This window comes from Hemiscyllium ocellatum, chromosome 34 (genome assembly GCF_020745735.1).
Source record: "Hemiscyllium ocellatum isolate sHemOce1 chromosome 34, sHemOce1.pat.X.cur, whole genome shotgun sequence".
NCBI classification, from domain to species: Eukaryota; Metazoa; Chordata; class Chondrichthyes; order Orectolobiformes; family Hemiscylliidae; genus Hemiscyllium; species Hemiscyllium ocellatum.
The window spans coordinates 42,563,039-42,588,912 of NC_083434.1; the positions used below are offsets into that span (position 1 = coordinate 42,563,039).

General features: G+C 41.8%; 1 protein-coding gene across 1 annotated transcript in view; it reads right to left on the reverse strand.

The window, feature by feature from the left end:
• Positions 1-25,874, reverse strand: part of LOC132832169 (cadherin-6-like) — a 179,702-nt gene that overhangs the window by 112,827 nt on the left and 41,001 nt on the right. The window contains exon 2 of the mRNA XM_060849919.1: positions 4,628-4,922. Within this exon, the coding sequence (XP_060705902.1) occupies positions 4,628-4,922 (295 nt within the window). The remainder of the gene's footprint in view (positions 1-4,627; positions 4,923-25,874) is intronic.

The following is a 25,874-nucleotide window of genomic DNA, read 5'->3' on the forward strand; positions in this document are numbered from 1 at the left end:
CATCCAAGGAGCAGGAAAATCGATGTTCTCGGCAAAAGCCCTTCATAGGAATCTACATAATCTAATGTCCTGTTTCTCTCCCCATAGAAGCTGTCTGATGAAGAATATCCAACATTTTCTGCTTTTGCTTAGTAAAGCTGCCATAGGGTATGGGGCAGTAACAGTAGGATGAATAGTTTCCTTTTGTGCTGTATTACTTTTCTTTGCGTTTATGGGATATGGGTATCGCTGGCTGGGGTAATATCTATTGACTGTCCCTAGTCATCCTTGAGAAGGTGGGAGTGAGCTGCCTTCTTGAACCCCTGCAGTCCATGTGCTGTAGATAAACCCAGAATGCCCTTAGGGAGGGAATTCAGGATTTTGACCCAACAACACTGAAGGAACAACGATATATTTCCAAGGCAGGATGGTGAGTGGCTTGGAGTGGAATATCCAGGGGGTGGTGTTCCCATGTATCTGCTGCCCTTGTCTTCGAGATGGAAGTGGTCTTGAAGGTGCTGTGTAAGATGTTTCAGAGCTGAAATGTCTGACCTTCAACAATCACAACAATCCTCCTTTGTGCCAGATAAAATGCCAACCAGCAGAGAGCTTTTTCCTGCTGGCTCCCATTGATTCCAGTTTAGCTAGGGATGCCATCCCTGATTAAATGCTGCCTTGATGCCAGTTAATGCTGAGCTTCTGTTAGACAGTTGTTCACACCTCAGTCTGACTATTGTGGGTGCCACACCATTGCAAAGATGTGAGTACGTTGGAGAGAGCGCAGAAAGATTTCTTCAGAGGGTCAGTGTGGACTTGTTGGGCTGAAGGACCTGTTTCCACACTGTAGGGAATCTAATCAGAATTTCCCTTGATAGTGATGTTGACTCAATTCTGAATGCTGCACCATTTCATCCTCATAGAATCCTTACTGTAAGGAAACAGGCATTTTGATCCAACAAGTCCACACCGGCCTTCTAAAGAGTAACCCACCCCGACCCACTCCCCTACCCTGTTACTCGACACTTATCCCTGACTAATGCACCTAACCACCTGAACACTATGGGCAATTTAGCATGGCCAATTCATCCAACTTGCACATTTTTGGATTATGGGAGGGAACCAGAGTACTGGAGGAAACCCACGCAGACACGGGGAGAATGCGCAAACTCCACACAGATAGTCACCTAAGGTGGGAATTGAACCTAGGTCCCTGACGTTGTAAGGTAGCAGTGCTAACCACTGAGCCACCATGCCACCCTGTGTTCCTCGCCCTGATGAAGAGTTCCCAAGTATTGCTTCCCTACAAAGAGAAATAAACCTGTACATGTTGCATTTCTTTCTTGTTAACTAAAATAGTAGGAGTACACCATTCAGCTCATCCAATCTGCTCCAATTTCATAGCTGATTTTAAAATCTACTTTCCTGCCCTATACCCAGATACCATTGTACTGTCTGTCTTCATCTGTATTTATATATGCTAGCCTGATAACTGATCCTTGCACATCACTTGATTGCTTTAACCTGTGAATAGAGATAGAGTATAATGTGGTTCATTCCACAGAGGGTTCTTGTACGAGCTCTAAGATATTTAAAGTTCTGCAAATGAACTGTTTGGATTTACATTAAGAGTCACCAGTAAATTGTTTTTCCATGAATCAGATACCTGTGGATAGTATTGATAAGTTAGATTTGATACACACTTACTGAGCTCAACACCATCTTTGACTCTCTGAATGATCAGGTATCTCAATCTCAATCTCATTTATTTTTAACGTAGATGGAATTAATGATAGTTGCCTCTTCCCGAGGATGGGGAATTTCAAGACATTTTTAAGGCGAGGGGGAGAGATTTAAAAATGACACGAGGGATTGTGTGTGGTTTGTGTGTGGAATGAACTTCCTGAAGAAATGGTGGATGTGGGTATAATTACAATATTTAAAAGACATTTGGATAAGTACATGCATAGGAAAGGTTTGGAAGGATATGAGCCAGAAGCAGGCCATGTGGGACTAGTTTAGTTTGGGATTATGTTTGGCATGGACTGGTTGAACTGAAGGGTCTGTTTCCATGCCATTTGATCCTATGACTCCATGACTTTAACAACTCTCTGGAGTTATGACTGACAAGAGAGCAAAATGTGAAAACAAAATCATACAATCGCTATCAGTAGAAGCCTGGTGTTCCACAACCTTTCTGCTGAATGATAAATGAGATTCATTTGTTTGGTGAAAGCAATCTCAAAGGAAAATGGTATTCTATTGCATTGAGTAGAATAAATTCAGAAGGTTTGGAGGGTGGAGAAGGAAGAGGAATAAAATCTTCAAGTGGACTTGACAAGATGAATCCTAAGAGACAATTGCCTGTTTGGAGAGTCCAGACTGGTACACAACAACTCCATCGTTCTGGATTATCCTGATCACCTTCCATCACAATAAGTCACAACTCTCTGGAGATAGAGAATCCAAAGATTTGTAACTCACCAAATGGAGACATTTCTTTTTTTCAGTTCTCAATGACCCATATTGTGAAATTGTGTCTCAAGTTTTATATGATTTGATTTGATTCAATTTATTATTGTCACGTACCAAAATACAATGAAAAATATTGTTTTGCGTGTTAACCAGATAAATCATACCTTACCTAAGCATAATAGAACAGAAGGCAAAATATAGCATTACAGCTACAGAGAAGGTGCAGAGAAAGATCAACTCTAATATAAGGGAGGTCCATTCATAATTCTGATAACAGTGGGGAAGAAGTTGTTCTTAAATCTATTGGTATATGTTTTCAAACTTTTGCATCTTCTGCCCAATGGAATAGAACATAACCGAGGTAGGAGGGGTCTTTGACAATGGCTACTTTCCCAAGGCAGTGGGAAGTGTAGATGGAGTCAATGGATGGGAGGCTGTTTTCATGATGGATGGGCTAGGTTCCCAATTTTCTGTTATATTTTGCATTCTTGGGCAGAGCAAATGCTGTACCAAGCTGTGATACATCTGGGAATAATGCTTTCTATGGGGCATCCATAAAAATTGGTAAGTGTATTTGTGGATATGCTGAAGTAGAGCCATTGTTGTGCTTTCTTGACTGTGGTGTCGACGTGGATGGACCAGGACAGATTGTTGATGATACTTACTCCTAAGAACTTGAAGTTCTTGGCCATCTCCACCTCAGCACCATTGATACAAACAGGGGTGTGTCCTCCACTCTGCTTCCTGAAGTTGATGACCAGCTCTTTTGTTTTAATGACATTGAGAGAGAGATTGTCATCTTTACACCATGCCATTAAGCTGTCTCTACCCTGTACTCTGTCTCATCATTGTTTGAGAGCTGACCCATTACAGTAAATTTGTAAATGAAATTAGAGCTGGCTTTGGCCACACAGCTGTGAGTGTATAAGGAATATAGTAAGGGCTGGGTGGCTGGGCATGGGTGTTCAGGACTATCATGGAGGAGGCATTGTTGCTATCCTTATTGATTGCAATCTGAGGTCAGGATGTTGAGGATCCAGTTGCAGAGGGGGAGCAGAGTTTTAGATCTCTGAGTTTGGAGTTGAGTTTGGTTGGAATTATGGTATTGAAATCAGGGCTAACATCAATAAATAGGACACTGACATAGTAAACTTGTTATCCAGAAGATCTAGGGATGAATGTAAGGCCAGGGAGATGGCACCTGACATGGACTTATTGTGATGGAAGGTGATCAGGATAATCCAGGAGGATGGAGTTGTTGTGTACCAGTCTGGACTCTCCAAACAGGCAATTGTCTCTCAGGATTCATCTTGTCAAGTCCACTTGAAGATTTTATTCCTCTTCCTTCTCCACCCTCCAAACCTTCTGAATTTATTCTACTCAATGCAATAGAATACCATTTTCCTTTGAGATTGCTTTCACCAAACAAATGAATCTCATTTATCATTCAGCAGAAAGGTTGTGGAACACCAGGCTTCTACTGATAGCGATTGTGTGATTTTGTTTTCACAATTTGCTCTCTTGTCAGTCATAAAACATTGCACACTATTTTAAAGAGTAGGAGAGTTATCCTCAATATCCTGGACAATATTTATCCCTTGATCAACGTCACAAAAATAAATGATTAATTCATCATCACATTGTTGTTTAGGGGGTCTTGTCGTGGTCCCAGTAATTCCTTTATCACAAAACTTTGAGAGTACTTCACTGACTGTAACACAGTTTGGTACATTCTGAGGTGGTTAAGAAAAGATGCAAATATAAATGCAAAACTTTCCCCCTTTTCAAATGAATAATGCATTTGAGTACTTCCCATTGAGTGGGATTGGCTTAGTGCTGATCACCAATTCCCACAGATTGGAAACAGATTGTTGGGGCAAACACAAATGGTGCACTGGAATGCTATTCTGAGGTTAGGGTTGCACATGGAGATGCACAATAGAAAGTTTTATTGCATGCTGGGGCCAATCAATGTTATTCTGATATATCAGAACATGAGGTCTTTGTTAGAATGGACACATTGAGTGGGAAATAGATTTATTTCTGATTAAAATGGTTCTATTGAGCAGTTTATAACATTGCTAATTAACAAAGTTCTAGTCCAATTGGGATTATACATAGAAATTGAATATTTTTCTACTTTTTTAATCCACATAATGTCCTTACTTAAACTTACCAACATCAGACATTTCAGGAACAGTGGCCATATACAATTCCTTTGAAAACTTTGGTTCGTTGTCATTAATATCATGAATCTTGATAATAAATTCAGATTCAGGTTCCACGGGCCTCCCGGTCCGTCTTTCAATGGCTTGAGCACGCAATGTATAAAAAGATTTCTCCTCCCGGTCCATTTTCTTTAAGGCGTGAATGTCCCCAGTGTTCTCATCAATGGTGAATACTGTTCCAGCTCCATCGCCTGACAGAATGTATTTAAGAGTGCCGTCTCCTTTATCAACATCAGAGTGAAGCTGGAAATGTCAAAAAGAGAGAACAGGAGTTACAAGTCTGGCACGTATGAAAAAGACGTTTATCTTGTTGGTGGGTAAGTACTCGGCAGCTGACAAACTCATATTGTGAAAAGCTTCTTACAGCATATTAGCAAATACTGCACATAAATCTGTTCTGATGAAAGATTATCTCAACCCAGAATGTTTCTCTCCACAGATGCTGCCAGACCTGCTGAGTATTTCCAGCATTTATGTGATTTATGTTATACAGTGAAATTCTCATAAAAAATAATGACAGTCCCAACCCGCCCATTCAATACAACCGGGTTGTACCAATGGTTAAACACCTTACACCTATGCCCTCTAGTTTTGGACTCCCCGATCCCAATTCACCCTACCCATGCCCCTCATATTTTTATAAACCTCTATAAAAAGTCAATGTACCAGCATCCACTGCACCCTGGGATAGTGAATACCATAGATTCACAAACCATTGAGAGGAATAATGCCTCCACATCTCTGATTTAAAACTACTACTGTTATCCTAAAACTATGACTGCTCATTGTTGCACATGAGGAAGCATCCTTTCTATGTCCATGTACAATCCCATTTAGCATCGTGTACACCTCAATTAGATCTCTCTCACTCTTTTAAACTCTAAAGAGTATATGCCTAAACTGCTCAATCTTTCTTCATAACACAACCCCCTCATCTCTGGAATCAATCTAGTGACCCTCCTCTGAACTGCTTCTGATATTCCCAAGTGTGTAATGTTTAACTCAATGAAACATTGTTTGGAAAATTAAATATGTCACTGTTAGAGTTTAAATCTGAAATGCTTGATATCCACTAAGCATAATGAAATGTGTTTAACAGCAAGAATGAATGCTGGGGGAAGCTGAACAAGCACATGAGGGAACACAGGAATATTCTGACAGATGTGGATAAACAGAAATGAGAAGCATGGATTGGCCATGCTAAATTGCCCGTATAGGGTCCAGTGATGTGTGGGCTGAATGGCCTGCTTCTGACTGTTGGGATTCTAAATCGAAACTGAATTAACTTTAAAGTTTAGGGTTGCATTCATCAAGACAGAACATCACATTGCAAAATATTATTCACTTGGGGCATCCTATATTAGCATCAAAATAACTCAGCAACCTAATTACACGGAAACTAATGTTCTACACAACCTTTTGCCAACAATGCAGTTTAATTTCAACAGCAAAATTCTCTATTGCACCAGTCTCCAGTGTTTCACATTAACCACCTGAAACATCGTTGTTTCTGTGCTGAACTGGGGGATATCTTGAGAATCAGACCGGCACTCAGCACTGGAAATAAAAACAGTGAGTCCTGGAGAAACTCAGCAGGTCTGGCAGCAACTATGAAGAAAGAAACAGTTAACATTTTGAGTCCTTCAAGTTCAATGTGACTCTTCTTTCGAGCTTGGCAGTAAAGCCTGTTCATTGATTGGCCAAGCTCATGGATAATCCTTGTTTTCCAGTTGGAGCCAGCAGACAGAACAAGAAAATTAGAATTATAACCAATCACCTGGTTTGATTTTCCTTTGCTGATCAAACTCTATTTTTAGTTCATCTGTGGGATGTGGGCATCTCTGACTGGTCTAGCATTCATTGCCTGTCCCTAGTTGTTCTTGAGAAGATGAGCTGCTTTCTTGAACTGCTGTGGTCCATGTGCTGTGGATAGATCCACAGTGTCACTGGGGAGTAAGTTCCAGGATTTTGACCCAGCAACAGTGATGGAATGGGGATATATTTCCAAGTCACTATGGGGAGGACCTTGCAGGGGAACCTGCAGGGGTTGGTGTTCCCATGGATCTGTTACCTTTGTCCTTCGAGATGAAAGCGATTGTGGGTTTGAAAGGTGCTGTCTAACTAAGGAGCCTTGGCGAATTTCTGCAGCGCATCTTGTAGATGGTACACTGCCGCTACTGAACGTTGGTGCTGGAGTGTAGTGATTGAAATGAGGGCCAGGTGGATCTCATTGATTATGAGATCCATTATTGGGTTGTTAACCTGGGCAAACCAGGGAGTCCTGGCTGATAAATGTAAACATGTGATGGGATTTGAGGTTTGTCCTCATTTCCCTGAAAACTGGTTGAACGTCAGGGTTTGGGGCCTGGCTTTATCATTCCCCTCCCTTGTAAAGTTGCTGTTTCTTTGTATACAGCTGTTAATGTTAATTATTTTGTAAACTGCGAATTGTTTAATAAAAAAAAAATGAGATTCAGAGAGTCTCCTAATTCCAAGGACTGGCTCTGAGCTGGTTGGTCAGAGCTCATGCATTGTGCACATGTAAATAAAGGGTGACTTGCTGATGGAAAACTGGTCTGTGTGCAATTGTTTCATGAAGGGAGTGGGTGCTTGTGGATGTGGTGCCAATCAAATGGGCTGCTTTGTTCTAGATGGCATCAAGCTTCTTGAGTGTAGGTGGAGCTGCACTCATTCTGGCAAATGGAGAGTATTTCATCACACTCCTGTGCCTTGTAGATACTGGACAGGCTTTGGGGAGTCAGAAGGTGAGCTACTCGCCATAGTGTTCCTAGCCCCTGACCTACCCTTGTAGGCACTGTGTTTATATGGCAGGTCCAGTTCAATTTCTGGTCAGTGGTAACCCCCAACATAATGATTATGGATGATCCAATAGTGGTGATAAAATTGGGTGTCAAGTTGGTCAGTTTTCATGGGCTGCAATTCAGCCTTCCAAGCTGCTGTGGCTCAGAGACTGTCCTTTGCACCACACTGTCTCCACTTGAGATTTTTCTGCATTACCATATAGTGAGTACTGTCTGATTTTCAGGGAATCCCAATAAATTATTTTATTTACAGATTATTAAACATTACACTCTGTAATACAACTCTCTAACTCATGTTCTTCCATCATTCCTGAGTTGAATGGGGTTGCTGATGTCAATATTACTTACTTTATCCATCATCCTGACATTACTGTCTGACCTGTATTTAGACCTTTACAAAAGCAAATGTGTTTCTCCTACCAAACTTTTGGGAACCATTACAATGTTGTATTTCAGAACCAATAGGAAATGCCTCCCTCTGTGCACTGCATTCATTTTCCTATAGTCAGAGGCTTTGCACTTTTACTTTTATTGCTGTTTCTTTGTATACAGCTGTTAATGTTAATTGTTTTGTAAACTGCGAATTGTTTAATTAAAAAAAAACATGAGATTTAGAGAGTCTCCCAATTTCAAGGACTGGCTCTGAGCTGGTTGGTCAGAGCTCACGCATTGTGCACATGTAAATAAAGGGTGACTTGCTGATGGAAAACTGGTCTGTGTGCAATTGTTTCATGGAGGGAGTGGGTGTTTGTGGATGTGGTGCCAATCAAATGAGCTGAAGGCGTCACAGATGGGGCAACTTTATCGCCCATCCCTAATTTCTTATTTCTGCCATTTATACAAAGGCAAGGCCTTATTTAACTGAGTTAGAAATGTAAAATATGTTCCCCAGCATTAAAGGACATTGTTCTCGATGTGACTGTAACTTCTGCAGGGGAACCATTTCCCACAATATGCAACAAAAAACAGAAATTGCTGGAAAAGCCCATCAGTCCTGACAGCATCTATGAAGAGAAAGCAGAGTTAATGTTTCGGGTCGAGTGACCCTTCTTCAGAATGCTCTTTGTTTTTTTCCCCCCTAAGATTACGGTTGTGGCTTCCCTTTCCCATTGTATGGGAAAATACCAGATGCGCGCGCACACACACACACACACACACACACACAGCCCTGGTGCATTTTACCAGCGTGTAGTTGTGAATTTGAAATACCAATGTGCTTTATGTGTAAGATACCTGGTAATGCTCAGCTTGCTGGAACCTTTGCTGGATTTCAGGGAACTAGGAAAGGGACTACAGCGTGACACAATGAACGTGCAATCAGAACATTGCAGGGATTTTCTCAAATCCAGTTAATGTAGCTTGGAAAGAGATGAAAATTGACAAAATGGAAAATGCAATAGGACAATTGCATGCAACAATTTACACTTCAGTTCCAACCTCATCCAGCGAAAAGTCAGAACTTGAAAAAGATGATTAAGCATTTCCAAGAATAGTGCTCATTAAGATTCCAATATGAAGAAGATTGCAGTGGAGTATTGCTCTGATAAAGGTCATTACAGAAATGATGGCTGTTAACACTAAATGGGAACTAGCTGAAAAATAATCTGTGTGGGTGGCTTTCGGAATGCAGGGCTAGCTGAGGAGAATAGACTTTGAATTAATCCATTTGACTGTATTTCGACAGAGCTGTTGAACAATTGCAATGTGAACAATTGCCGTCATTCTAAAATCCAGCAGATGGAAATGTTCAACTTGGCAGGTTTTTTTTTGGATGAGATTTTGCACTTAAGCTATTTAGTGTAGGAGAATGGAACCTGTGCAGGATTGGAGCATGATGAATCAAGTTTCCTTTATTGTTACTGCTCAGCAATCCTTAACCATAACTTAAACCTCAGTTGAAGCTGGGTTCGAAATCAATGGCCAACTAGAAAAAGAACTCTGTATTCCAGTCCATGGATTCTTTGATTTTTTTGTTATTCGTTCATGGGAAGTGGCGTCACGGGCTGGGCCAGCTTTTATTGCCTGTCTCTGGTTGCCCTTGAGAAGGTGGAAGTGAGCTGCCTTCTTGAACCATTGCAGTCCATTGGCTGTAGGTAGGCAGACAATGTCATTGGGGAGGAAGTCCCAACACTTGGACCCAGCGACAGTGAAGGTATGACGATATATTTCCAAGTCAGAGAGTGAGTAGCTTGAGGGGACCTTGCAGATGGCAGTTCCCATGTATCTGCTATCCTTGTCTTTTTGGATGGAAATGGTTGTGGGTTTGGAAATGCTTTCACCCAGAGGGTGATGGGAATCTGCAACTTGCTGGCTGTAAGGTTAATAGCGGCAGAAACCTTCATAATATTTAGAAGTATTTAGATGTGCACTTATGATGCTAAGGGAAACAAGGTTGTTGGTCAAGTGCTGAAAGGTGGGACTTGAATAGTTAGGTGCCTGTTTTTGACTGGCATTTATAGTGCCGGAGGAAACATCACAGAAGCGCTTCACTGGAGGCTCCCAAGCCCTGAGGATGTCACCTAGACAGGGGACGAAACGTCTGCTACACAAATTCCCAGCTCGATGAACAGAACCACAACAACAAGCACCTGAGCTTACAAATCTTCTCACAAACTTTGAGCAGGAGTAGATATGGTGGGCTGAAGACCCTTTTCTGTAGCTGACTAAGGTGAATTCAGAGGAACCTTGGAGTGCTGCCACAGTACATGATATAGTTGGAACACATTGCTGCTACCGTGCATCAATGGTGATGGAAGTGAACGTTGAAGGTGGTGGACAGTGTGTCAATAATTGGGCTGCTTTGTTCTGGATGGTGCCGATATGCTCATCGCATCTCGAATCTCACATCTGAGAGGTGATACTAAACCTCAAATCTACTTCAGTGAAAATGTCCAACTCTGAACGTGGAACAAAACACAATGTATACACTTTAGCTGCTCGGAATATTTTCAGGGAAATTATTATTGTCCATTTCTTTTAAGGAAGTACTCTTTGTAATTTATAAGGAATAAATGGATATTTGGCTTGGTATTCCCGAAAAAAACTGAAAACAGGTCTCTTTTTGACTCATTTCAGTGTAATTATGAGCACTTAAGTCACTTGTGACCAGAAGTTTTAGATGCTGCCTAAGAGTTAATGATTTTCTATCTCCTCTGCACTGCATTCATTACTATTCAAAAGCTGATAGCTTTGAAACACTATTCTGTAAAAGGAATAATCTGCCTCAGTAGATTCATTTAACTTCATTAAATCTAATAAAGAATCATGTATTTGGCTGACAATTCTACTTCTTTAAAATGTCATAATTCTTGATTGATCAGGCTTTTAAAACTCAACTGGAGTCTTTCTTATCTGAAGAGCAGAATTAGCTTGAGTTGTTTCTATCTATATTCACCATCCATCAGACATCAACTGAGCTAAGATTTGCAAAGAAGTGCCAGATGTTCTTTATTAAAAACTGCATTTTGTTTGCTCATCCCAACATTGTGAATAATTTGAAAATTAGCTCGTAGGAATGCAAGTTGTTTTTAATTTTCATTTGAAACCAACTGCACTGACAGGAGATGGATGTTCTGAGAACCCGGGAACATTAAACTAATTGCACCAACTGTACAAAGCTGAGCTCAGTACTGTACTGCACAAGAACAAGCCAGCAGCAAACCTAACTGATGTCTCTCAATGCAGAGTTACTAGCAAAACCCATCCCTTACAATGCATACATCTGGAACATCAGCACGATTCCTCAGTGAGTACTTGGGGGAGACATTTGTCTTCATTTCTTTATCCGCTGGTTATTAGTATGGGACAATTAAGATGTATTTCAGAACAGAGGTGCGAAATAAATTAGACAAATTTATCATAAAGTGCTGAGTGAGTCATAGGGTGGAGAAGGAAAGGGTAAAAGAACTCACAGTCACAGATTAAAAATAAATCTGTTGGAAAAATACGAAATAGAGTATAAATGTAGAGATTGGGAATAGAAATAAAGTAGCTAGGAGCAGGAGTAGACTGTTGTGGTTTTATAGTGGCGGAGGAAACATCACAGAAGCGCTTCACAGGAGGTTACCAAGCACTGAGGATGTCACCTAGACAGGGGACAAAACATCTGCAACACAAATTCCCAGCTCGGTGAACAGAACCACCACAACGAGCACCCGAGCTACAAATCTTCTCACAAACTTTGAGCAGGAGTAGGCCATTCAACCATTCAATGAGATCATGCCTGATTTTCCATCGCAATACCATTGCCCTGCTTTTTCCCCCTCCTCTCGATGTCTTTGAAATCAAAATGTTTATCTCTTTTTTGAATACTTTCAGTGACTTGCCTCCACAGCCTCCTGTGCTTGTGAATTTCGTAGGTTCATTACCCTTTGAGTGAATGATACGTTTCCTCATCTCAATCCCAAATGGTCTACCCATGTCCTCAGGCTATTTCCTATGTTTCTAGACTCCTCAGCCGGGGAGAACATCCTCTCTGCATCATGTCTGTTCAGCCCTGTTAGAACGTTATACATGTCAATCAGATCTGCTGTCTTCTTCTTAAACTCTAGAGAATACAGGCTTGAAATATGGCACTGAAATGCACAAAAGCATTAAGATGCAAAATAATCACAAACAGAATTACACTGAAAGAAGCTAAATAGATCAAAGATGAACTAATGTGTAATGTGCTTAGGTTAATGGGCCATGTTTGATTTAAAGTGTGAATATTTTTGTGTTTTTTAAAATGGGATGCAAGTTACACTGGTTAGGCCAACACCATTGACCTGACGGAGTTCCTGGACTACTTCAGGGGGCAGTGAGAAATCAATCACATTGCTGTGGGTCTGGAGTCAGATGTTAGCCAGATCAGGTAAGGACATCAGTGGATCAGATGGTTTTTATAACAATTGATGCTAGTTTCATGACATATTACACACATTAACTTAATTTAAATTCCACCAGATGATGAGTCCAGTGACTTACCACTACATCATCTAATCATCCAGGAAACATTGATTGTTGATGAATCAATATGCTGTGTCAAATACAGTCAGTTCTGCGATAACTCGGTAGTTCCATTCTCCTGTGATCCCGTGTTATAAAAAAGTCAGGTAATAGCAGCACCATTTAAAGTAATGGGGTCAGAATCATGTTATAACCAATACGTGCCTAAAAGGTTGCCACTTTAGAAACAGTGTCCCCAATTCATCAATCATGTTGTAGCAAATTCGCATTAATGAAACACGGGTTATAGCAGTACAACCTGTACTAACTAAAAACTAAAGAACTGTGGATGCTGTAAATTAGACAGGTCACCCAACCCAAAACATTAACTCTGATTTCTCTCCACAGCTGCTGCCAGACCTGCTGAGCTTTTCCAGCAATATGCTGCATCACTGGCTGGCAGCAAGAAATTGGATGTCGTAGCACTTTCAAGAAAACCATTTACTTCTCAAAAGGGTTCGCAAGAGGCGAAAAAGTGGATCCTTGTTGCTCTAACTCTTTTCACAGGACAGAATACCTAAATCCAAGCCTGCTTTCAAAATCAAGTGAATCATTTCAGTAGTAAAAGCAAGAAATGCTGGAAATAATAAATGAGCCTTACAGCATCTATGGAGAAAGTTGATCTTACAAGTTGACTTTTCACCAGAACATGAGCATTTTCAGCATCTTTAAATCTGACTTCTTATTTCCAACATTCTCAGTACTTTTGCTCACTTATTTTTAAAGGTATTTTGTGATTAATAATCAATACTTCAGAATGGTGACAAGTTGTTGTATATATTCATACATTGATAGATGACCAGGGATAACGTTGTCATATCTAATATTACCCCGATCAGAATACTGTGTCAAGGGTTGAATGTCAAATATCTGTTGAAGGAGGAATAGTGTTCATAATGTAATGAACTGCCTTAAAAGGGTGTAAGATTATCTCAGTGCTGGATATACCTTTCACCGTTTCATAAACATAGCTCTCAATGTATTTTCAGTGTGGTTACAATCCTCCTGCTGATGGAGATCACTGAACAGCCCGAGAACATTTATTTTATTCACTCAGCATCACTGGCTGGGCCAGCATTTATTGTTCATCTCTAGTTGTCTTTGAGAAGGTGGTGGTGAGCTGCTTTCTCGAAGCACTGCAGTCCATATGCTGGAGGTAGACCATAATGCCATTAGGGAGAGAACTTTGACCCAACAAACCTGAAGGAACAACAATATATTTCCAAGTCAGGATGGTGAGGGGTTTGGAGAGAAGCTTAAAGGAGGTGGTGCTCCCATGTACAAAGGAACCTCGATTATCCAAATACCAGATTATCCAAAGGAGATCTTGAGGTCCCAATAGAAGTGTTTCCAACACTGATTGTGTGTTTTGTTTACAATGATTAAAAACGAACTCCACTTCCTGAAATGCTGCTTAGAACAGTTCTGGATTGATGGGAGCCCAAGCACTGTCTCAAAATGACTGACCGCCTGCCCTCTCTCTCCCCATACTATCCCTGGAGTTCTACACAGGTGTGTACCCTAAACCCCCCTTCCCCTGATAATCTCTCCAACATTGTCCTTTTCAGGGCAAAGGTGGAACTTGTCGTGGTGTGTGTGTGTGTCACCCACTCCGTGTGTGTGTGTGTGTGTGTGTGTGTGTGTGTGTGTGTGTGTGTGTGTGTGTGTGTGTGTGTGTGTTTGTCTCACCCAACCCTCCAGTGTGTGTGTGTGTGTATGTGTGTGTGTGTGTGTGTGTGCGTGTCACCCACCCCTCCAGTGTGTGTGTGTGTGTGTTTGTCTCACCCAACCCTCCTGTGTGTGTGTGTGTATGTGTGTGTGTGTATGTGTGTGTGTGTGTGTGTGTGTATGTGTGTGTGTCACCCACCCCTCCAGTGTGTGTGTGTGTGTGTGTGTGTGTCACCCACTCCTCCTGTGCGTGTGTGTGTGTGTGTCACCCATCCCTCCAAAAGACAGCAGCAGTCTTCTTGTTGGAGTTCAGTCTGGCTGCCCCGGAGAGGGGGCGTCTGGGGAGGAGAGAGGGAGAGTGGCTGGCGGAAGGGGAGGCATCGGGGGGGTGGTGTTGGAGGGGCTTGGGGGGTGGTTGGGGTTGTGATTATGGGCAGGGTTGGGGGGGTAGTGTTTGACAGGATTGGGGGTGGGGTGTGGTGTTGGACACGGTTGTGAGGTGGGGTGCGGTGTTGGACAGGGTTGGGAGGTGGGGTGCAGTGTTGGACACAGTTGAGAGTGGTGGTGTTGGATGGGATTGGGGGGTGGGGTGCGGTGTTGGACAGAGTTGAGGGGGTGGAGTGCGGTGTTGGAGAGGGTTGGGGGTTTGGGGTGTGGTGTTGGATGGGGTTTGGGGAGTGGGGTGTGGTGTTCGTTGGGGTTGGATGTTTCTTGATGAGGTCCACAGATGCTGCCTGACCTGCTGTGCTTTTCCAGCACCACACTCTCGGCTGTAGATATCTTGCCAATCAAGCAGGGTGCAATATCCTGCATGGTGTCAAATATTTTGAATGTTGTTGGATCTGCACCAATCCAGGCAAGTGGGGAGTATTCCAACATACTCCTGACTTTTGCCTAGTGGAGGGTGGACAGGCTGTGGGGAGCCAGGAGGTGAGTTACTCACTGTCCAATTCCTAGACTCTGACCTGCTCTTGTAGCCGCTATATTTACGCTTATACACATCATCTGAAAAGTGTTTAATAGAAAGTGCTCACTAATCAAAACGGTGCAACTGAGGAAAAGCAAGGAACAAAAATTAAGGATGCTGACAGTGGGCATGAGTTGCAAAGAAGGAAAAAGTATTTAGAAAAAGTAAAGAAAAGAGATGAAGCTAGTTTATTTTGCTTCCTACTGGACAAAAGTATCAATGCTGTCCGTGTCCCTTTGTGTCCAATATTCACAATTAAGCACAATCTGCTGGTGGTGTCTGAGAGAGTCATAGAAGTCATATAGGATGAAAACAAACTCTCTGGTCCAACCAGTCCATGCCTACCATAATACCAAACTAAAACTGATCCCATCGGCTTGCGTAACCCTCCAAATCTTTCTTATTCATGTATTTAACCAAATGCTTTTTAAACATTTTAATTCTATCTGCATCCAAAACTTTGTCTGGAAGTTCATTCCATACACAAACCAGCCTACATGTAAACAAATTGCCCTTCATGTCTTTTTAAAAGCTTTCTCCTGTCAACTTAAGAAATATATCCCACAGTCCCACTCTAGGGCAAAGATACCTGCCATTCACCCTTGCCGTGCCCCTCATGATTTTATAAACTTCTATAAGGTCACCCCTCAATCTCCTACACTCCAGTGAAAAAAATCCCAGCCTATCCAGCCTCTCCTTAGGACTCAAGCCCTTCATACCCAGCAACATCCTGGTATATCTTTTCTAAACCCTCTCCAGCTTCATAACATCCTTCCTATAACAGGGTGACTGGAATTGAACACAGTATTCCAGAAGAGCCCGCACCAACATCCTGTACAACCTCAACATAATGTTCCAACTCCTACACTCAAAGGTCTGAGCAATGAAGTCGAGCATGCTAAACGTCTTCCTAACCACCCTCTACATGTATTGCAAACTTCAAAGAATTATATACCTGAACCCCTAAGTCACTCTGTTCTACAACACTACCAAACTTACCTCACATTTATGCAAATGAAACTCCAACTGCTGCTCATCAGCCCATCTTTGTAATCTTAGATCATCTTCTTCACTGTCCACCATACCACTAATGTTGGTGTCCTTTACAAACTTAGTAACCATACCTTCTTTATTCTCATCTGAATAATTTCTGTAAATGACAAGTAAAAGTGGACCCAGCACCTGTGGAACACCGCTGGTCACAGGCCTCCAGTCTGAAAAGCACCCCTCAATCATCACTCTCTGTCTCCTACTGTAAAGCCAATTTTGTATTCAATTGACAAGCTTACCCTGAATCCCATGTGATCTACTTTTACTACCATGTAGAACCTTGACAAAGCCTTTACTAAAGTAAACAATGTCTATTGCTCAGCCCTCACCAATTTTCTTGGTTACATCCTCAAAAAACTCAATCAAATTTGTAAGACATGATTTCCCTCACACAAAACCATGCTGACTATCCCCAATCAGTTCTTGCTTTTCCAATTGCATATAGATTCTATCTTTCAGAATCATTCCCAACAACTTACCCACCACCAATGTCAGACTCACAAGTCTGTAGTTCCCAGGCTTCTCCTTACATCCCTTCTTAAACAAAGGCACAACATTAGCAACTCTCCAGTCATCCGGCATCTCACCTGTGATTATAGATGATACAAATATTTTCAGCTTGGGGTCCCACAGTTTCCTTCCTAACTTTTCACAGTGTCCTGGGACACACGAGATCAGCTCCTGGAGATTTATCCACTAATATATTTTCTAAGACCTCCAGCATTTCCTCTTCTGTAATATGGACTGTTTTCAAAACATCAATATTTATTTCCCTGAGTTCTCTAGCCTCCATTTCTTTCTGAACAGTAAAAACAGATATATATTCAGTTAATATATCTCACATCTCCTGAGGTTTAAGACAAAGGTGACCTCTTTGATATTTAAGGGGCTCAGCTTATCTCCAGCTGCTGTCTTGCTCTTAATGTACTTACAGCATATCTTTGGATCATCCTTAACCTTATTTGTCAAGGCTATCTCCCATCAGCTCTTTACCTTCCTGAATGACCCTATGCTCTTCACACTGTTCAAGAGATTCATTTGAATCCAGCGGACTATATCTAACACATGATTTATTTCTTTCTTGGCTAGAACCTCATCTTTCCAAAGATGCTATCTGACCAACCTTGTCAGTTCATTTTTTAAAAATCACAAAAAAAAACAAGGGGCAGCCTTTTGGATTGAACGTTATTGCAATCAACAGTAACTGTACTTGCTGGTAAAACAGTGTCAACAAATGTGGCACTGGAAAAGCACAGCCAGACAGAAGCTTCGACAGTAGAATCGACGTTTCGAGCATAAGCTCTTCATTAGGAATGAGCCTGACTGGCCGTGCTGTTCCAGCACCACACCTTTTGACTCTGATCTGCAGCATCTGCAGTGCTCACTTTCTCCCTGCTGGCCAAGCACCTGATTGAAATCTGAAGTGCTCCTCAGGATGAAGGTCCAGGAAGCTCTTATTGGCATGCACGCTCATTCCCCGCCATCATTAGACCCATCTCACAAGGGGAAGCAACCTCTCCACATCTACCCTGTCAAGCCCACAGTCTGGAATCTTACATGTTTCAATAGAGTTGTCTCTCCTTTGAAACTCCCCATCTGGTTCACTAATGCCCTTTAGGGAAGGAAGCCATTGCCTTTACCTGGTCTGGCCTACGTGTGACTCTAGGCCACAGCGATGTGCTTGACTCTTAACCAACCCCTGGGTAATTAGGGATTGGCAATTAACTCTATTCCTACCAATGCTGTGGGTGTGTCAAAGCCAGATGGAAAGCAATGGTTCAAGAAGGCAGTTCCCCACCACCTTCTGAAGAGCTGGCCCAGCCAATGACATCCATATTCTAAAACTAATAAAGCCAACGCCACAGACAAGGATGAGACCAATGACCATATAGCCTGTCATAGTGACATTATATATGTTGATTATAGTATCAGGGAGAACTTTCTACTCTTTGTCCAGATAGTGTCATGTGATTTCTTCCATCTTGAGAGACCCATCAAGGTTTTGTTTTCATGAAGGACAGCACCTCTGACAGTGCAGCACACCCTCAGTACAGCACTGGAGTGCAGGACTAGATTCTGCACACAAGGTTCTGGAGTGGGATTTGAACCGACAAACTCCATAGACAAAAGGACTGCCCACTGACTCGGAGCTGACACCTGGGTCAATCCCAGATTCATATGTCGCTATTTTAAAACTGATCCTTCTGCATACCGAACTTACTGTGGGTGTTTTGACATTTGTAATCAAAACAGTGCAGAAGCTTTACACACACAGAATTACATTGTGTGGAGCGGTTTGTGGGGAGAATGCACTTAGTGCAGCTGTGCAGAATCACACCCACCCACAATAAACGCTCACTGATAGCACCCTGTGGACATCAGCAAAAATCTATCTAAATATGTGCAGGAAGGAACACGGAGGCTGAGAGTGAGAGGAAAAACTGCCATCCACAGGGAAGTGGGAAATAAAAATATACCCAGAGAAAGATTTATTTTCTTAGGAGGAACGTAGAACTTTTAAACATTTTTTAATCCGCATTGCATTCATTAACCACAGAATCAAAGGATCAAAATGGTGATGGTAGGATTTATTAAATCCTTGTTGTTTTAATTCTGGTGAATAATCCCTTCTCATGCTCCTTATCACTACGTCATCCTCCTCCAAAGTTTCTTCTCCATCATGGAGCAACATGGATTTGCCTTCATATTGTTCCATTATTTCTAACAATGCCTGCTCTTTTGTCCCAGTGCAATCACTTCCGACTCCTTCAAGAATCTATCTAGGGCGCCATTCCGAGACACAAACTAAAGTCTTTATCTCGATGATGTTATTATGAAGATCACATGCAGTAAAACAGACAATAGCTTGCTTCACAGATTCACCACATCTCTCAATCCCAGGCTGTTTCTGCGTTGATCCATGCCTGCATCTACTTGCTAATCTCAAATCTTCTAGCTTCCTATTTCCCAACTCATTTAAAGTTGGATCAAGCATATTTAGGAGCCTCGTCCCCTCCTGGCCATGACTTTGAAGGCTTTCTGCTCTCGAAAAACATGAGACAAATAAAACATGCACTTATGCCAGTTTCTGTAGCTGTTTTCACATCTAGGACTGGACTGAAACCAAAGGCTAGAGTTTGTTGAGTGCCACACTACATCAGGAATGGCTGACTTCAAGACTGTCCCCACCACCTGTCACAGGTGCGTTGGAAGAATTTGGACATGTTTGGCTGTGCTATGAAAACACCTACCTTGGCTGTCAAATCCTGGGATTGGATTCAAATCTGGGGCTTTGAACTCAGAGGTAGGAACACTACTCACATCACTACAAGGTTCTCATGCTACCATCTAACTTTCCATTAAACGCTTTTTATGTGGAGGGTCTGCTGTAAATGGAAGTTGTCATTGGTAAATAGAGAATGTGGGAGACTGCAGAAGACTGCAACAGAGAGTTGATGGATTTGGAAATTCTTGCCCGTCAATTATAAAAAAAGCTAGCACCCGAGTTCGGCGGGCAGTAGGGAATGGAAAAGGAATGTTGGCCTTTATTTCAAAGGGAATGGAGTTAAAAAAAGAAAGTCTTGCCAAAATTACACTCAGAACTAATCAGACCACAGCCTTATTCCCCTTGTTGAAGGGACAATATGCTGGTATTGGAAGCATTCCAGAGAAAGTTTACCTGATCTTGAGTATGCAGGGACTGTCTTATGAAGAGACGGTGATTAGATCGGGTCTGTACTCATTGGAGTTGAGAAGAATGAGAGACAACCTAATTAAAAGGCATAAGATTCTCTGGGGGGCATGACAGGGTAGGTGTGGAGAGGTTGTTTCCCTTTGTGGGAGAGTTTAGCACCAAAGGGCATCATCTAGAATAAGGGGTCACATATACCAGACAGGAGTGAGGAGTTCTTTTTACTCAGAGGGTAGTGAATCTGTACAATAGTATCCTGTAGAGGGCTGCTGAGGTTGAGTTATATTCAAGGTTGAGATGGATGTTTAATCGGTAAGGGAATTCAGGGTTATGGAGAAAAGGTAGGGAAGAGGAGTTGGGGATGATCAAATCAGCCATGATCCCATTGAATGGTGGAGCAGACTCGATGGACTGAATGGCCTACTTCTGTTCCTCCATCTTAAGATTTTATGCATCATAACAATCGGGTCACATGACGATGCTGTAATTGGTTTTCAGGCATCTCCCGAAATAATTACCATAAACCAGAAGAGTCACTGACATGCTATTGTTCTCTCTCCTTAATTTATCAGTTAACCATTTTACTATTTTTATTTTAGTAGAGAATAGCGATCATCATCATCATCATCAAGGGACCTGACTAAGCGAAGGTATTGTATCTGACAGTATGAGAAAGCCAAATTACCACTGGGGAATTAAAATTATATTCTATTTTTAAACAAGTGGGTTGATACGTTCTAATCAAAATTTTGTGCACTCATTTTAACAGTAGCTTGATTTGTAATGCACTAAACACATGGAGAAGTTATTTTAGAAAATATAAGGAGGAAGGAACAGTAGTATGGGCAAAGAAACAGTCAGAGTCATAGAGTCATAGAGATATACAGCACGGAAACAGTCCCTTCAGTCCAACACGTCCATGCTGACCAGATATCCCAAATTAATCCAGTCCCATTTGCCAGCATTTGGCTTATATTGCTCTAAACACTTCCTATTCATATACCCATCCAGATGCCTTTTAAATGTTGTCATTGTACCAACCTCCACCACTTCCTCTGGCAGCTCATTCCATACATGCACCACCCTCTGAGTGAAAAGGTTGCCCCTTGGGTCCATTGTAAAATCTTTCCCCTCTCACTTAAACCTATGCCCTCTAGTTTTGGACACCCCTGCCCTGGGAATATACCTTATCTATTTACTCTACCCATGCCCCCTCGTGATTTTATAAATCTCTTTAAGGTCACCCCTCAGCCTCCGACACTCCAGGGAAAACAGCCCCAACCTGCTCAGCCTCTCCCTATAGCTCAAATCCTCCAACATGGCAACATTCCTGTTAGTCTTTTCTGAACCCTTTCAAGTTTGGCAACATCCTTCCAATAGCAGAGAGGTGAGAATTGCACCCAATCTTCAAAATTGGCCTAACTAATGTCGTGTACAGTTGCAAAATGCCCTCCCAACTTCTAGATTCAATGCTCTGACCAATAAAAGAAAGCATACAAAATGCCTTCTTCACTATCCTGTCTATCTGTTAGTCCACTTTCAAGAAACTTTCAAACTGAACTCCAAGGTCTCGTTGTTCAGCAGCACTCCCCAGGACCTTACTGTTAAGTGTATAAGTTCTGCCCTGGTTTGCCTTTCCAAAATGCAGCATCTCACATTTATCTAAACTCCATCTGCCACTCCTCAGCCCATTCCTCAGCCCATTGGCCCATCTGATCAAGACCTCATTGTACTTTGAGGTAACCACCTTCATTCTCCACTATGCCTCTAATTTTCATATCATCTGCAAACTTACTTACGATACCTCCTATGTTCACATCCAAATCATTAATATAAATGATGAAAAGCATTACCCAGCACCGATCCTTTGGCACTCCACTTATCACAGGCCTACAGTCTGAAAAGCAACCCTCCACCACCACCCTCTGTCTTCAAAAGACAGTTCTGTATCCAAATGGCTAGTTCTCCTTATATTTCATATGATGTAACCTTGCTAACCAGTCTCCCATGAGGAACCTTTTCGAACTCCTTACTGAAGTCCATATAAATTACATCCACTGTTCTGCCCTCATCAATTCTCTTTGTTACTTCTTCAAAAAACTCAATCAAGCTTGTGAGACACAATTTCCCACACACAAAGCCATGTTGACTATCCCTAATCAGTCCTTGCCTTTCCAAATACATGTAAATCTTGACCCTCAAGATTCCCTCCAAATACTTGTCCACCACCAATGTCAGTCTCATCAGTCTATAGTTCCCTGGCTTTTTCTTACCACCTTTCTTAAAAATTGGCAACACATTCACCAACTCCAGTCTTCCGACACCTCACCTGTGACTATCAATGAAACAAATATCTCAGCAAGGGGCCCAGCAATCACTTCCCTAGCTTGCTGGAGAGTTCTCAGGTACACCTAATCTGGACTTGGGGATTTATCCACTTTTGTGCATTTTAAGCTGTCCTGCACCTCCTCCTCTGTAATATGGACATCTTTCAAGATGTTGCTATTTATTTCCCCACATTGTATATCTTCCACATCCTTCTCCACAGTAAACACTGACACTAAATACTCATTTAGTATCTCCCCCATCTCCTGTGGCGCCATAGATAGGCTGTCTTGCTGATCTTTGAGGGGCCCTTTTCTCTCCTGAGTTACCCATTTGACCTTAATGCGTTTTTACAATCAGTTTAGATTCTCCTTAACTCTATTTGCCAAACCTATGTTATGTCCCCTTTTTGCCCTCCTGACTTCCCTCTTAAGTATACTCCTACTGCCTTGATACTTTTCTAAGTGTTGGAGGTTTGATGGAGAACTATGGGCTGGAGTCGAAGGCTTTCTGAAAGCAGCATTGCAGTTGACATGGTGGAGGGAACCGGCCAGCAATCCAGAAGGCAAGGGTACAAGGCTGGGCTGCAAGGGAGGGATAAGGAGGAATAATTTGAAGGATATTCAGGTGGATCCATGGATATAAAACAAGAGTAGATCATTGAGACAGAGTTGGCTGAGGTTGTGGGAAACCTCAACAGCGGAGAAACAGAGTCTGGAGGAATGTGGGAGAAGGGCTGCCGAGGTAGTAAGGTTTAATGGGATGAATTTGTCAAGATTTTGATCAATTAAAGCTGGTTCAGGAAGGGGTTTGAAGCAGTCAGGCAGTGTGGAGCGATGAAGGTATGGACTCCCTGTAGCATTGGACGGTGGGGGTGGGGGGGGGGGGGGGGTAGGTGGGCAGTAAGAGGTGGACAGTGTTCATTGGTGGGGACAGGGGGTTCACAAATGTTGGGAGAGGAAGCGGTGTTCTGTCGTGGGCTGCCAAGATTATTGACTTTCAACCCGACTTGAGAAGGTCTGAATGAGTGGAATCATCGCAACTGAAGCAGGGCGACTGAAGAAATGATGTTGGCCTTGTTAACATGCAACTGACAACCTTGTTCACTCAGTTAAAGTTAATGACTGTGGAAATTGAAACACAGAGGGATTTCATGAGCTGCTTAGGTATGTTCCATGGTGCTTTTCAATAGAATTAAGTTCACTTTCCCATTGTATATTGAAAATTGCTGCTGTTAACTTACCTGGCTTCACTCATTCAGAATTGAATGAGGAAACAGTCAGCACTTTTCAAGCTTCCAGACCTGAATAAGAAATCGATGAGTGTCCAGGGAGAGTTGCTGGATTTTTTAGATTAGATTACCTACAGTGTGGAAATAAGCCCTTTGGCCCAACAAGTCCACACCGACCCTCCAAAAACTAACCCACCCATTTCCTTACACTTACTCTTGACTAATGCACCTAACACAATGGCAATTTAGCATGGCCAATTCACCTCACCTGCGCATGTTTGGACTGTGGGAGGAAACTGGAGCACCCAGAGGAAACCCACACAGACAGTCACCCAGGGCTGGAATTGAACCCAGGTCCCTGGCACTGTGAGGCAGCAGTACTAACCACTGATCCACCAATTCCCCCCCATTTGGTACAGCTTTTATGTTGAAGTCAAGTCAAAAGACACAGCACACATTTCAAAAAGGATGACTGTCCTTGATAAATCTTTTAAAATACCTTGAAAAGTCAACAGACATGGCATTAAGAGGGTGATACAGTGAAGGTGAACTCACAGAAATGTTTTTACATAGCACAAAATGTGAGATTTTGTTTATCACAGGAGATTAAGGAAGATAGAATTCACAGGAAGAATAGCAAACTGGATTGAAATTGTTTCAAAGGGAAGTTAGTAGGGGTTAATAGCATTGAATGGTTTCAAGAAGATCTTGGGTATAGTTTTTAGGGCTAAAGGAATCAAAAAGTCTGGAGAGAATGCCTGAACAGGGTATTGGGTTATATGGTCAGCCATGATAACATTGAATGGTGGAGTAGGTACAAAGCTCCAAATGGCTTACTCCGGCTCCTACTTTCTATGTTTTATCCACGTTAGAGCGTTGTTTCAGAGTGATGGGAAGTAGCTATTGGGTGTCCCAACAGGTTACTTTCTCAGGTCACTTCTGTTCGCCGCATATTACAATGATTTGAAAAAGGCTAAGGAGCTGGGGTTCCAAATATTCTGCCCATTCTCAAAATAGAAAGTGGAACTAATTCTTTTGATGACTAACAAATAAGAATTGGAATGGATTATTGATAAAGTGAGGGAAGTGATGAAAAAGGGCACAGATGAAATTCAATGTAATAATGTGATGTGATTGACATTAGATAAAAACTAACGACAGAAGTTCTATTCTGAATGCTGTGATAGATTTCTAATTTTAGAGTCTATTTCATTCAAGGCTGCACTTCAGGTTAATAGTAATGTGAGGAAAAAATCAGATTGCTCTAGGTTATAAAAGTAGAGATTGAATATAAAGATATAAAGTGATAAACCTATGTAAACTTTCATAAACTCTCAGTTAATATACAGTATACAAATCAGGTACTGTGTCAGGTAGGGTGTTTCTGCTTAAGGAGAAAGTGAGGACTGCAGATGCTGGAGATCAGAGCTGAAAATGTGTTGCTGGAAAAGCGCAGCTCATAACTGATTGCTCAAAACCTGTCTTCAGGAAAGCAACAAGGACAAAATAGACCTCTTAAAGTCATAGTATCGTCACAGGGACTTGAAGAATAAATTCTGACTTGGGTTGAATGGACCAAATAGCCTGTTACATTCCTGAAGAAGGGCTCATGCCCGAAACGTCAATTCTCTTGCTCTTTGGATGCTGCCTGACCTGCTGCGCTTTTCCAGCAACACATTTTCAGCTCTGTTTCTGCTTAAACAGTCTACAATCCAGATTTGTTAACTCCCTAGCATTATGAGAAACAAAAAAAATGTAAAAACTGCTTATTTTTAGATCACAGTTTACGGAGCAAACTAATGTATTCAAAATTATAGAAGTATTTAAAATTGAATAAGAATAAGGCAGGGTATTAAAACAATGGCACAACAATACAAGATGCAAGAGATTTACAATAGAAAACAGGAAGAGGTTTTGTTACACAGACGAGTTATAAGGTTATGGACGTCACTTCTAATGTTAATGAATGAGCAGAAATAATATCAACATTTAAGAACAGAGGGGATAAGTGGATAATGGAAAGAAAATAGTGGCCAATTGAAATTGAAGAACATAAGAAGCAGGAGCAGGCCATTTGGCCCTCTGAGCCTATTCCATCATTCATTGCTGATCTGCCCCAGGCATCAACTCCTCTTTCATGCCAACTGATCATAGATAGCTCTCAGCTGTCCAATATCCAAACAAAATCTACCTCTTCTTCAAATAATTTCAGTAATTAAGTCTCCATAACACTCTGTAGTACAGAATTTCAGACATTGACTACTCTATGTGAGAAGAAATCCCTTTTCATGTTGTTATGGACAAGAGCAGACCCACCTCAAAATTTATCAAGGAGATAGCATGGACCCTAACCTTTATCTTATTTACAGGTAAGTGTCAGGTGTTGCACTCCAGATGTGATTTGATTGGTCACACTATTAGGCTTTAAATGAAACACACTTTATTCTTACACTAC